General features: G+C 38.4%; 1 protein-coding gene across 1 annotated transcript in view; it reads right to left on the bottom strand.

Moving 5' to 3' along the window:
* Positions 1-13,710, bottom strand: part of LOC130273043 (macrophage mannose receptor 1-like) — an 89,961-nt gene extending 76,251 nt beyond the window's left edge. The window contains exons 1-2 of the mRNA XM_056519201.1: positions 13,529-13,710; positions 6,809-7,204 (exon numbers count right to left, since the gene is read on the bottom strand). Of these exons, the coding sequence (XP_056375176.1) occupies positions 6,809-7,204; positions 13,529-13,586 (454 nt within the window). The 5' untranslated portion in view covers positions 13,587-13,710. The remainder of the gene's footprint in view (positions 1-6,808; positions 7,205-13,528) is intronic.
* Between the last annotated feature and the right edge of the window lie 411 nt (positions 13,711-14,121).

The following is a 14,121-nucleotide window of genomic DNA, read 5'->3' as shown; positions in this document are numbered from 1 at the left end:
TAAATATAGGTGATAGAGGCATAACAATTAGATGTACCTGGTCAGGATTAGGTACTGAGAAACATTTAGTGGGATCTGACAGGTACTTTTTGAATAGGGGGTACGTTTTCCGGCACAAGATATCTCCTTTGAACACGACATTGTATCCAAGAACTGGTTAGTATATCCAGTTCTCAAAGTGTTTTCCATCCTACCTTAAGGAAATATTATAGGTATAGAAGATTGTCATCTGGTGTACTAGGTATATTAGGAGCAGAAAATTCACAGCTGACCTCACCAGTATTTTCCAAAAACTGTGGAAGTGGGGAGCATCCCAACCAGTCATGCACCATCCCATCTATTGTCAATTTGTGTATACAGCTATGGAAACAGATATACTGAAATGCAAAACTAGCCACAGAAACTGTCATGATGATGAGAACAATTACTGGCATAATAAGAGGGACCATTTATTTAACAGTTTACAGATGAAAATTATTTATAAAAATACATAACATTCCTTATCTTGCATTGATCCTATGTTACATTAAATTCTAGAACTTCCTTCACATCTATACAGCCTTTAGAGCTGAAATATTTAACATATCTGTAATGCCGGTAGTTGGCACCTGCAGGTGATTGGCTCTACCTGGCACTTACTGCTGCAGGGCTGCAATCAATGTCTCATCCCAAAGACCATCTGACCTTCGCTTCCTCCTCTAGTCTGCCTTCTGCTCAACCCCCCCCCCCCCCTCCCACCCATATGGCTGCAATTTCTGATCTGCCTAATTAGGGGGATGCATGTTCACTGGCTGCAATTTACAGGGCCAGTGTGCTTGTTTCTAATGTATCCTCATCCCTCCCTGCCAGGCATTACCTATTTAAGACTGCTCCATGCCTTCATTGTACCTGAGCAATAGTCTGGTTTTGCCATAGTGAAGGTATGTTGGTCCTTATCTCCTAACTTTTTCTGCCCTATTCCTGTTTACCTGATAATGTCTCTTCCTGACCCTTGTGTATTACATTGAACTCCCTGGACTGGTGACACTTGTGCCACCTACCACAACTCTACTGCCAGTACTTGACTATGAACTTGTGCTACCTGCCATCACTCTTCTGCCTGGATCTGACTAATATCCTGGTACTCAAACCTGCATAAAATATGTCTGTGCCCCGGGGTCTGTCTGGACCACTTGGCAAGCCGCGACCCATACCAGGGCTACTTGGGTCAGTAACCTTGTACCCTCTAGCAGTAGATGCCTAGATTCCACATCCTGCTTGATAAAGGTTGTAAACTTAGTGGTAGAGAATAGGTTAAAAGATTGGAGCACATTAAGAAGTGAATATAACATAAATCAGAAGAGTCACTTCCTATATGTACAAACGAAGAGCGCGTATGAGAGGCAAAAAAATAATCCTAGATGGGTAATAGACGAACATACATTATTGGACTATATATTTGGGTTACAGACTACAACTACAAAGGGGCTGGGCAGGGTGCATAGGGGATTGGTAAGAGCTTCTATGGAAAAATCAGGCCCAAAAAGTAGAGAAAAGTGGTCTCAAGATGTAGGTCAGGTAGGAGTAGAAGAGTGGGAGGAGGTTTTTTCCAACATTGCATGTTCATCCTTAAATATGAACCACAGAATCTCGATGATAAAACTGGCCCATTCCCAAAATGCCAAATGGAGGGGGGCAGACTTGACGCATATGGTGTGGGTTGTGTTTTGTATTATTGTGCCATGTAATGTGATAACATTTCAATAAAGAAAATGGAATATAAGAAAAAAAAGGGGTATAATTAAGGAGGGGTGACAAACAAAGGGTCCGCCCCGGGTGCCAAATGCTCTAGGTACGCCCCTGACAATGCTGTTGTTGGCCACGTTGGTAAAGCCAGTACAGATTTGATTTGCGAGCTAGTAATATACAATTGAAGTAAGGAAACTTTTCGCTGTTGCCGGGAGGCCCATTTATTAAATAAAGTCATGCCTAGGAGAAGAACTTACCATATTGGTCAATCAAAATTGCATCTACTTGTCTACATTCTGGAACTACTAGACAAGTCCTTTACATTTAAAAGATTTATCCTGTCTTTTAAAATTAATGACAGATGCTTACGATAGTGAAAACCCAGCAACCCAACCGGTTAGTTGTTTCAAGGAGCCATTTTTGCACATACTAGTTCATACTTTGCCAACACCATACTTTTCATATTGTAAGGTATTGTAGCTGCGACAACATGCAATACTTTGCAATGGGCTCTATCATTTGTTCATGTCTGCAATAGATTTGCTGCTCACCCAAAGCCGATCTGTCATGTAAAGATACCTTTCAACATTGAGGAGAAGGAGCATTAAGTAAGTATATTGACAACCCATAAAACTTTAGCTGAAATATTTACTTGAAGTTATAGTAGCAATCTAAAAATTCTCCATAAACTCCTCAATTCTCCGTCACTCGGCATCTCAGCTTTTCAGACTAGAATACATGGTAGAACTTGCAGGTGGCCCACCCAATGTGACATCAGAACATCATCCCCGAAGTGATACCTAGATCTTGTTGGTACGTACAGATAAATAAGGATTTCAGAGGAAGACAGGAAAACCGGGCGCTGATCGGAACAAGAGGAGCAGAACCACGGGAATTCAGGTAAGTAACTTTATTGATCCAGCATGCAACGCATTTCGCTGCGCATGCGCAGTGAAACGCGTTGCATGCTGGATCAATAAAGTTACTTACCTGAAGTTCCAGTGGTTCTGCTCGTCTTGTTCCGATCAGCGCCTGGTTTTCCTGTCTTCCTCTGAAGTCTTTCTTTATCTGTAGCTACATCTTGACAGGACGGCCGCAGACGGAACCTATTCACATGCGCTCCCCATTGTTGTGTTTGTAACACAACCAACTTTATTAAGAGGCTTTCTTCCTCTTCCCCCTCTTCCGTGTGGGATTACTTGGATTCCTGCACATGAGAGTGCCTTCTCCGTTCTCTCTTTCCTTGATAGTATGCAGAAGGCGAGACCCTCGGGTTAAAGGGATATTCCAATTTATAATACTAATTTGCTATCTACAGGTTAGGGAATAAATGTCAGATTGTGGAGGGTTCGTCCACTGGGAACCTTGCGGCCTTGAGAATGGGAGTCTTACCTTGGAAAGGAGCAGCGAGTCATGAGAGAATGGCACTGCTCCATTCATTGTCTATGGAGCTACCGGAGGTAGTCGAACACTGTACTAGACTCCAGCAGGTCTATAGCCAATGAATGGAGTGGCAGTGTGCATATGACTAAGGTCCCCATTCTGAAGAGCGTGGAAGGTCCCAACGGTTGACCCTTGTGATCAGACACATCTCCAAGCCTATAGATAGGATATCACTGTTAAAGGGGTACTCTGGTGGAAAACATGCTTCCTATGGAAATAGATGTAAACAATGTCAGGGTCCATGTCAAAAAGGGTATCCCAATACAGTGATCTCTATTATTGGCTTTTTAGCAATTGTGAAACTAAAATTCCAAGCCGATCTATCAGGGAATGCTGAGTGTTGCAATATCATCACCAATAGAAGATTCCAACTTATAAAGGGGTACTCACTCCGGTGGAAAACTTTTTTTTAATTTTTTTAAATCAACTGGTGCCAAAAAGATTTGTAAATTACTTCTATTAAAACAAATCTTAATCCTTCCAGTACTTATTAGCGGCTGCATACTACAGAGGAAATGCTTTTCTTTTTTTGGATTTCTCTTCCGTCACGTCCACAGTGCTCTCTGCTGACCTCTGCTGTCCATTTTAGGAACTGTCCAGAGTAGGAGAAAATCCTCATAGCAAACATATTCTGCTCTGGACAGTTCCTAAAATGGACAGCAGAGAGCACTGTGGTCGTGACAAAGGAGAATTCCAAAAAGAAAAGCATTTCCTCTGTAGTATACAGCCCCTAAAAACTACTGGAAGGATTAAGATTTTTTAATAGAAGTAATTTACAAATCTGTTTAACTTTCTAGCACCAGTTGATTAAAAAAAAAAAAAAAAAGGTTTTCCATCGGAGTACCCGTTTATAAGTTGGAATCTTCTATTGGTGATGATATTGCAGCACTCAGCATTCCCTGATAGATCGGCTGGGAATTTTAGTTTCACAATTGCTAAAAAGCCAATAATAGAGATCACTGTATTAGGATACCCTTTTTGACTTGGACCCTGACATTGTTTACATCTATTTCCAAAGGAATCATGTTATAGCAGTGGTCCTCAACCCAGTCCTCAGGATCCACCAACATTTTGTTATTTTTTTTTTCAGTTACTCCATGGGAACAAGGGAAATATTCACATCCTGGACTGTTGGTGGCCTTGAGAACCAGAATGGGGACCTCTGTGTAATAGTACACCATTAGTACACCTATAGTACACCATTAGTACACCATTAGTACACCATTAGTACACCTATAGTACACCATTAGTACACCTATAGTACACCATTAGTACACCATTAGTACACCTATAGTACACCATTAGTACACCTATAGTACACCATTAGTACACCTATAGTACACCATTAGTACACCATTAGTACACCATTAGTACACCTATAGTACACCATTAGTACACCATTAGTACACCATTAGTACACCTATAGTACACCATTAGTACACCTATAGTACACCATTAGTACACCTATAGTACACCATTAGTACACCATTAGTACACCATTAGTACACCATTAGTACACCTATAGTACACCATTAGTACACCTATAGTACACCATTAGTACACCTATTAGTACACCATTAGTACACCTATAGTACACCATTAGTACACCTATTAGTACACCATTAGTACACCTATAGTACACCATTAGTACACCTATAGTACACCATTAGTACACCTATAGTACACCATTAGTACACCATTAGTACACCATTAGTACACCTATAGTACACCATTAGTACACCATTAGTACACCTATAGTACACCATTAGTACACCTATAGTACACCATTAGTACACCTATAGTACACCATTAGTACACCATTAGTACACCATTAGTACACCTATAGTACACCATTAGTACACCTATAGTACACCATTAGTACACCTATAATACACCATTAGTACACCTATAGTACACCATTAGTACACCATTAGTACACCTATAGTACACCATTAGTACACCATTAGTACACCTATAGTACACCATTAGTACACCTATAGTACACCATTAGTACACCTATAGTACACCATTAGTACACCTATAGTACACCATTAGTACACCATTAGTACACCTATAGTACACCTATAGTACACCTATAGTACACCATTAGTACACCTATAGTACACCATTAGTACACCTATAGTACACCATTAGTACACCTATAGTACACCATTAGTACACCATTAGTACACCTATAGTACACCATTAGTACACCTATAGTACACCATTAGTACACCATTAGTACACCTATAGTACACCATTAGTACACCTATAGTACACCATTAGTACACCATTAGTACACCTATAGTACACCTATAGTACACCTATAGTACACCATTAGTACACCTATAGTACACCATTAGTACACCTATAGTACACCATTAGTACACCATTAGTACACCTATAGTACACCATTAGTACACCATTAGTACACCTATAGTACACCATTAGTACACCATTAGTACACCTATAGTACACCATTAGTACACCATTAGTACACCTATAGTACACCTATAGTACACCATTAGTACACCTATAGTACACCATTAGTACACCATTAGTACACCTATAGTACACCATTAGTACACCATTAGTACACCATTAGTACACCATTAGTACACCTATAGTACACCATTAGTACACCATTAGTACACCTATAGTACACCTTTAGTACACCTATAGTACACCTATAGTACACCTATAGTACACCTATAGTACACCTATAGTACACCTATAGTACACCTATAGTACACCTATAGTACACCATAAGTACACCTATAGTACACCATTAGTACACCTATAGTACACCATTAGTACACCTATAGTACACCATTAGTACACCTATAGTACACCATTAGTACACCTATAGTACACCATTAGTACACCATTAGTACACCTATAGTACACCATTAGTACACCTATAGTACACCATTAGTACACCTATAGTACACCTATAGTACACCATTAGTACACCATTAGTACACCTATAGTACACCATTAGTACACCTATAGTACACCATTAGTACACCTATAGTACACCATTAGTACACCATTAGTACACCTATAGTACACCATTAGTACACCTATAGTACACCTATAGTACACCATTAGTACACCATTAGTACACCTATAGTACACCATTAGTACACCTATAGTACACCATTAGTACACCTATAGTACACCATTAGTACACCTATAGTACACCATTAGTACACCATTAATACACCTATAGTACACCATTAGTACACCTATAGTACACCATTAGTACACCTATAGTACACCATTAGTACACCATTAGTACACTTATTAGTACACCTATAGTACACCATTAGTACACCTATAGTACACCATTAGTACACCATTAATACACCTATAGTACACCATTAGTACACCGATAGTACACCATTAGTACACCTATAGTACACCATTAGTACACCATTAGTACACTTATTAGTACACCTATAGTACACCATTAGTACACCATTAGTACACCTATAGTACACCATTAGTACACCTATAGTACACCATTAGTACACCTATAGTACACCATTAGTACACCATTAGTACACTTATTAGTACACCTATAGTACACCATTAGTACACCTATAGTACACCTACCCAGAGCTGTTCTCCTTACCTTCGTATGCCTTAGCACATAAATCATCTGGACTTAAGTAGATTTTCCACTTGCTCCACACCCCCGCACCTTTATAGAGCAGGACGTCTTCTTTTCTGTTGCCATAGTTCAAGTGAAGGGGAGATCCCACAATTCCAAACAAAGTCTCATTTTTGCATTCCCATTTCTGGAGGTCACTGCTGCCGTCACATGTGTATAGCGTCACCGCTGACAAATCCGCTATGGATGATACAGCCAAGCATTGGGATGTCCCCACATTTATGAGCTGGTTTTTAGAAATCCACCGAAACTTCTGTGTATTCGACTTTTCATTGCATCGAGCGGTCACAATAATGGAATTCCTAGTGTCTATACATTTCTTGTGGTCTTCATTGTAGATTAAAAATGTGTCAGAGTCTAAAAAAAAAGATTTTGTGAAGCAATTTGTATAGTATAAATTAAAAATAAGTAAATAAATAAATTAATGTTTTAATTTATTTGTTGGAGGAAAATCAAGATCAATCATTTTTACATATATGGGGCAATGCCCGGTTATTCAATAAACCAACAGTGACAGCTTCTATTTACAGCTCCAAATGAAACATCAGTAGACAAACAAGTTTATTATATCTATAGGTGAGCCAAGCAAATGTATTTAGAACATCTGTATAAGGTGGAACTGGTAAATGCATCTGGGATCTGGCAATTGAGCTCTACTGTCACATAAGAAATTGGCTCTAAATAAGCATACGAGTTTATAAAGGGGGACTAATGCAGCATTATATATCTCTATATATATCTCTATATATATATATATATATATATATATATATATATATATATACATACAGTACAGACCAAAAGTTTGGACACATCTTCTCATTCAGAGTTTTCTTTATTTTCATGACTATGAAAATTGTAGATTCACACTGAAGGCATCAAAACAATGAAGTAACACATGTGGAATTATATACATAACAAAAAAGTGTGAAACAACTGAAAACATGTCATATTCTAGGTTCTTCAAAGTAACCACCTTTTGCTTTGATAACTCCTTTGCACACTCTTGGCATTCTCTTGTTGAGATTCAAGAGGTAGTCACCTGAAATGGTTTTCACTTCCCAGGTGTGTTGGTGTGGAGGAGGAGGTGTGATGGTGTGTGTGGGGGGGGCTTTGTTGGTGACACTGTTGGGGATTTATTCAAAATTGAAGGCATACTGAACCAGCATGGCTACCACAGCATCTTGCAGCGGCTGCTATTCCATCCGGTTTGCGTTTAGTTGGACCATCATTTATTTTTCAACAGGACAATGACCCCAAACACCTCCAGGCTGTGTAAGGGCTATTTGACCAAGAAGGAGAGTGATGGGGTGCTGCGCCAGATGACCTGGCCTCCACAGTCACCGGACCTGAACCCAATGAAGGCAAAAGGGCCAACAAGTGCTAAGCATCTCTGGGAACTCCTTCAAGACTGTTGGAAGACCATTTCAGGTGACTACCTCTTGAAGCTCATCAAGAAAATGCCAAGAGTGTGCAAAGCAGTAATCAAAGCAAAAGGTGGCTAGAACCTAGAATATGACATATTTTCAGTTGTTTCACACTTTTTTGTTATGTCTATAATTCCACATGTGTTAATTCATAGTTTTGATGCCTTCAGTGTGAATCTACAATTTTCATAGTCATGAAAATAAAGAAAACTCTGAATGAGAAGGTGTGTCCAAACTTTTGGTCTGTACTGTATATATTTATTTTTTATTTTTTCCCCAAATACCCTACTTTTTATTAATATTGAGTAACCGCAATCTAATTTTCCCATCATTTACCAGTGTAGAGTCACTATAAAGAGTAAGGTACCTTCATGGGTTTTGAAAATACTACAATTCCTAATGCCATTTATTTATTATTTGGTACTGTTTGTGCAATTGTTTGACTCCTCGTTGCCACCTTATAGCTATATTTCCTACTTTTAAAATTTTTTTTTTTTTTTTATGCAGTTTACCAATTAGGGTTCCCATTCATTCTTGACAAGAACTATACAAGGCTTTACCCATCTCTACTTTAAGTTTCTTTATGGCAGAAATGGCAGTAAGGGCTCAGTAGGGAAGAACATATTGTAATTTACAGTAATTTACTGCCATGTTTGCAGCCAAGTGGTGATATTGCTTAATGTATAATATATTTTCTTTTACTGTCCCCATATTTCATAATTCTGCAGCCCAGTGGAGATTCTTATCGTTCTCCTCTGACAATGTTAACGGCTTCCATACAAAACCAGCCAATCATTTAATGTGTATAGGGGCCTCCTGACTCGCCTATGACAGAGAAAGTTAGGAGAGATAAGGATCAGGTATATTTCATTTCAACTACTCGACCCCATTGTTTTTGGGAAGATAAACAACCATCAGAGGAGTCCGGCATCGGCTTACCCCTCCTCTCTTTCTCTCTCTCTTTAGAACACATGAATGCTCACCTGAGCCAAGCAGACATGTGTCTAGTGAGATAGGGAGAAATAGCTAGCTCATGTGTATGGTCACCTTAAAGGGGTACTCCACTGCTCAGCGTTTGGCACAAACTGTTCCAAATGCTGGAGCCAGCGCCGGGAGCTCGTGACATCATAGTCCCGCCCCCTCATGATGTCACGCCCCGCCCCCTCAATGCAAGTCTATGGGAGGGGGCGTGACGGATGTCACGCCCCCTCCCATAGACTTGCATTGAGGGGGTGGGACATGACGGCATGAGGGGGCGGGACAATGACGTCACAAGCTTCTGGCACCAGTGTTCGGGACAGTTTGTTCCAAATGCTGAGCAGCGGAGTGCCCCTTTAAGAATATAATTGAGGAAACATAGTGAGACATGACAATCAGTGTCCCTGAACCTGTGAAAACATATATGTTGGATGTATGCCATGAATAGGTATAATAAAATATAATAATATAAATGGAAGTCCTTACTGTATAAAAGGAAGTTACAGAACATGGCATGCAGTGATATTTAAATCTAATTTACTGAAATCTACAAAATCCCTATAAAATCAAACCAGCACATTAGTTGCTCTTGATCACTCTCATAGCCTAGACATGTACCCGGTTCACTATAAGTCCATCATTACGATATAACAGGTCAGGGGTCCAAGTCTTAAAGGGGTATTCCAGGCAAAAACTTTTTTATATATATCAACTGGCTCCAGAAAGTTACACAGATTGGTAAATTACTTCTATTAAAAAGTCCAATAGTTATTAGCTTCTGAAGTTTTCTGTCCAACTGCACTATGATGATGTCACGTCCCGGGAGCTGTGCATGATGGGAAAATTTCCCCATAGGAACTGCACAGCTCCTGGGACATGAGTCATCATTGAGCAGTTAGACAGAAAACAACAACTCAACTTCAGAAGCTAATAACTATTGGAAGGATTAAGATTTTTTAATAGAAGTAATTTACAAATCTGAATTCGAGTAGAATACAGACATAGCGCACATCTACAATCTTGTATAATGATCTGATTGCTTCTCAGCACAATATCAAAAACTAACAGGTTGTTAGTATACATTTTTGATCAAAAAGTACAAGCCCACTCGCCACGTCAAGGCCACCTATCCAGAGTGGGTCCCTAGCATAAAATGGCGTAGCACCGGGCGGCGACCACCACCGCCGCGACACAGGTGCCCACGGGGGGGGGGGGGGGGAGCGACCCACTGGCAGAGCGGCCCCAATGCCTCTCAAACCAGTCTATAGGCCGCACCCGCCCGCAGACACAGCGCCACGGCAGCAAAAGACGCCGCCCCGCACCACACCAGTGTGAACAAGGTGTAATGGCTCACCTACCTTGCTCTCCCAGTTAGACTGGGAGGCAGCCAGGAGTGAAATGGCCCTAGTGTGGCTAATTACCACCTATATAGGTTTGGGCTGAGGGGGTGGGGAAGAGTGCAGCACATGTTCAAAAAAAAAAATTAAAAAAAAAGGGGAAGATAGAAATCACAATATGAATTCGAGTAGAATACAGACATAGCGCACATCTACAATCTTGTATAATGATCTGATTGCTTCTCAGCACAATATCAAAAACTAACAGGTTATCAAAAACTAACCTGTTAGTTTTTGATATTATGCTGAGAAGCAATCAGATCATTATACAAGATTGTGGATGTGCACCATGTCTGTTTTTCTACCCGAATTTACAAATCTGTTTAACTTTCCGGAGCCAGTTGATATATATATATATATATATATATATATATATATATATATATATATATATATAAAAAAAAAAGTTTTTGCCTGGAATACCCCTTTAAGACCAAAACCTCTCAGCAACAAAAGAGTCAAACCAATGACCACCCTGACCCTGTAATCCCCAGTCTTATACCTCCCATGCTATGACTTTCTTATAAACAGATGAACGATAGTGATCAGTAACTAATGTAAGATTCCCACCTCAGATCCATCCATCCATCCATCCATCCAGTTCATACCAGTGCCCAATATTGTATTAGTCAATGGAGTGAAATGGCCAAGGAGCCTCCTTAAAGGATTTGTCCAAGAGCTAAGAATTCCTCAATCTGTTCTATCCAATTAAAATGTGAAACTACTGTAATGTATACTCAAAATAGTCCCAGAAATCTCGGGAGTTTGCACCTTACATCATAAAAATAGGATACATGATGACAGTCATCTGTATATAGTCACGGTTCTCAATCTTTTATACAATGCAAAATACTTTACTGAATAGTAAAATGTGATGGATATAGAGGGAGATTTATCAAAACCTGTGCAGAGGAAGAGTGGTGCAGTTGCCCATAGCAACCAATCAGATCGCGTCTTTCATTTTCCACAGGCCTCTTTAGAGGCCTGTGGAAAATGAAAGAAGCAATCTGATTGGTTGCTATGGGCAACTGCACCACTCTTCCTCTGCACAGGTTTTGATAAATCTCCCCCATAGTTTGTACTCAAATAGTTCATGGACTTTGATATAATTTTGACTCTAAAGTCAAGTTTTAGCTTCTTAATCCCAATGCACAATCTATTAAAGGCCTAAAGGCCTCCCTCATTTGGTACAGAGCACTTAAGATCCCATTCAGTCTTCTGGGACCAAATGTGTCTGCAACATCTACATCAGTGTTTCTCAAGCGCGGTCCTCAAGTACCCGCAATGTCTAGAGCACAACAGTACATGTAGCTGCCACATAGATTTTCCACTCTTTTTTTTTTTTGTTCCTCCATCTATCTATCTGTCTAAAATTCTATTAAAAAAATATCCATAATATCCATATTTATATCTATTTATCTATCTATCTATCTATCTATCTATCTATCTCATATCTATATAATTATCTATTAATCTATCTATCTATCTATCTCATATCTATCTCATATTTATCTATCTATCTATCTCAAATCTATCTATCTATTTATCTCATATCTATCTCATATCTATCTCAAATCTATCTATCTATCTATCCGTCTCATATCTATCTATTTATCTATCTATCCTTCTCATATCTATCTATCTATTTATCTATCTATCTCATATCTATCTATCTGTCTATCTATCTATCTCATATCTATCTATCTATCTCATATCTATCTATCTCATATCTATCTATCTCATATCTATCTATATCTATCTATCTATCTCATATCTATCTATCTATCTATCTATCTCATATCTATCTATCTCATATCTATCTATCTATCTCATATCTATCTATCTATCTATCTCATATCTATCTATCTCATATCTATCTATCTATCTATCTCATATCTATCTATCTATCTCATATCTATCTATCTCATATCTATCTATATCTATCTATCTATCTATCTCATATCTATCTATCTCATATCTATCTATCTCATATCTATCTATATCTATCTATCTATCTATCTATCTCATATCTATCTATCTATCTATCTATCTCATATCTATCTATCTCATATCTATCTATCTATCTATGTCATATCTATCTATCTATCTATCTCATATCTATCTATCTCATATCTATCTATCTATCTATCTATCTCATATCTATCTATCTATCTCATATCTATCTATCTCATATCTATCTATCTCATATCTATCTATCTATCTCATATCTATCTATCTCATATCTATCTATCTATCTATCTATCTCATATCTATCTATCTATCTATCTATCTATTTCATATCTATCTATATATCTATCTATCTATCTATCTCATATCTATCCTTCTCATATCTATCTATCTATCTCATATCTATCTATCTTTATATCTATCTATCCTTTTCCTATCTATCTATCTCATATCTATCCATCTCATATCTAGCAAACAGGTAAATGCAGCAGCACTCCAGCGTAGTGAAAAATAGTGACTTTATTTATCACCAAAATACATTCATACACTCATCACATATCTATCTATCTATCTATCTATCTATCTATCTATCTCATATCTATCTATCTATCTATCTATATATATATATATCATATCTATCTATATATCTATCCTTCTTATATCTATCTATCTCATATCTATCTATCTCATATCTATCTATATATCTATCCTTCTTATATCTATCTGTCTAAAATTCTATAAAAAAAAAAACTAATTTCACATCCATATTTTCTTGCACAGTACTGTAATAGATAACACAACATGGCTGTGAGCCAATACTGTACAGTTATGTTATAGGATAATGCAGATGTCCTGGAATATCTGTAACATTTATAACTCAGCACATTAGGAAATAACACGAATAAACTCACCCAGCTGATAGGACGGCAGGATCAGGTAAAGGAATATTAGGAATATGGAGGCAGTCATTGCAAATATCTCATTATTCTTTCCAGTCCTTGGTTTGGAATTGAGTTCTATGAGTTCTAGAAGCCGGAGCTGAACCTGCGAGTCCAGCAAACCTTCCCTTCACTTTAGGAAGAAGACTGCAACATCCAAGGAAAGTTGTGGCCTCTAAATGACAAAGAAATATCCTGTCACATGGAACTTTAAAGCAAACAGGAACTCCCAGTCCTAACTTTGCTTTCATAAGCTAAATTTCTATTGACCACGGCTTCACGTAAGAGGCTGGAAGCCCCATGATGGTTTCCCACTCTTTTTGATATTGTGGCTTCTTGGAAATGGTTTCTGTGTTTCTTGTATGGATTGGTTTATTGGTAATAAAATCATCACAAAGTCAAAGTGGGGCCATTCTATGACCTATCAAGACCATGTGGCGTATAGGAATATATTCGGGAAAAAACTTTCTGATGTATAAAAGCGATTCATACAGGTTCATTCATCTATCACAATGAGGACAAAGCCAGGTTCCGTGGTTGTAACTAGAGATGAGCGAACTTACAGT

Source organism: Hyla sarda, chromosome 5 (assembly GCF_029499605.1).
Source record: "Hyla sarda isolate aHylSar1 chromosome 5, aHylSar1.hap1, whole genome shotgun sequence".
Taxonomy (NCBI): domain Eukaryota; kingdom Metazoa; phylum Chordata; class Amphibia; order Anura; family Hylidae; genus Hyla; species Hyla sarda.
Note: the sequence above shows the minus strand (reverse complement) of the source record. Positions and strands in the feature narration are given on the sequence as shown.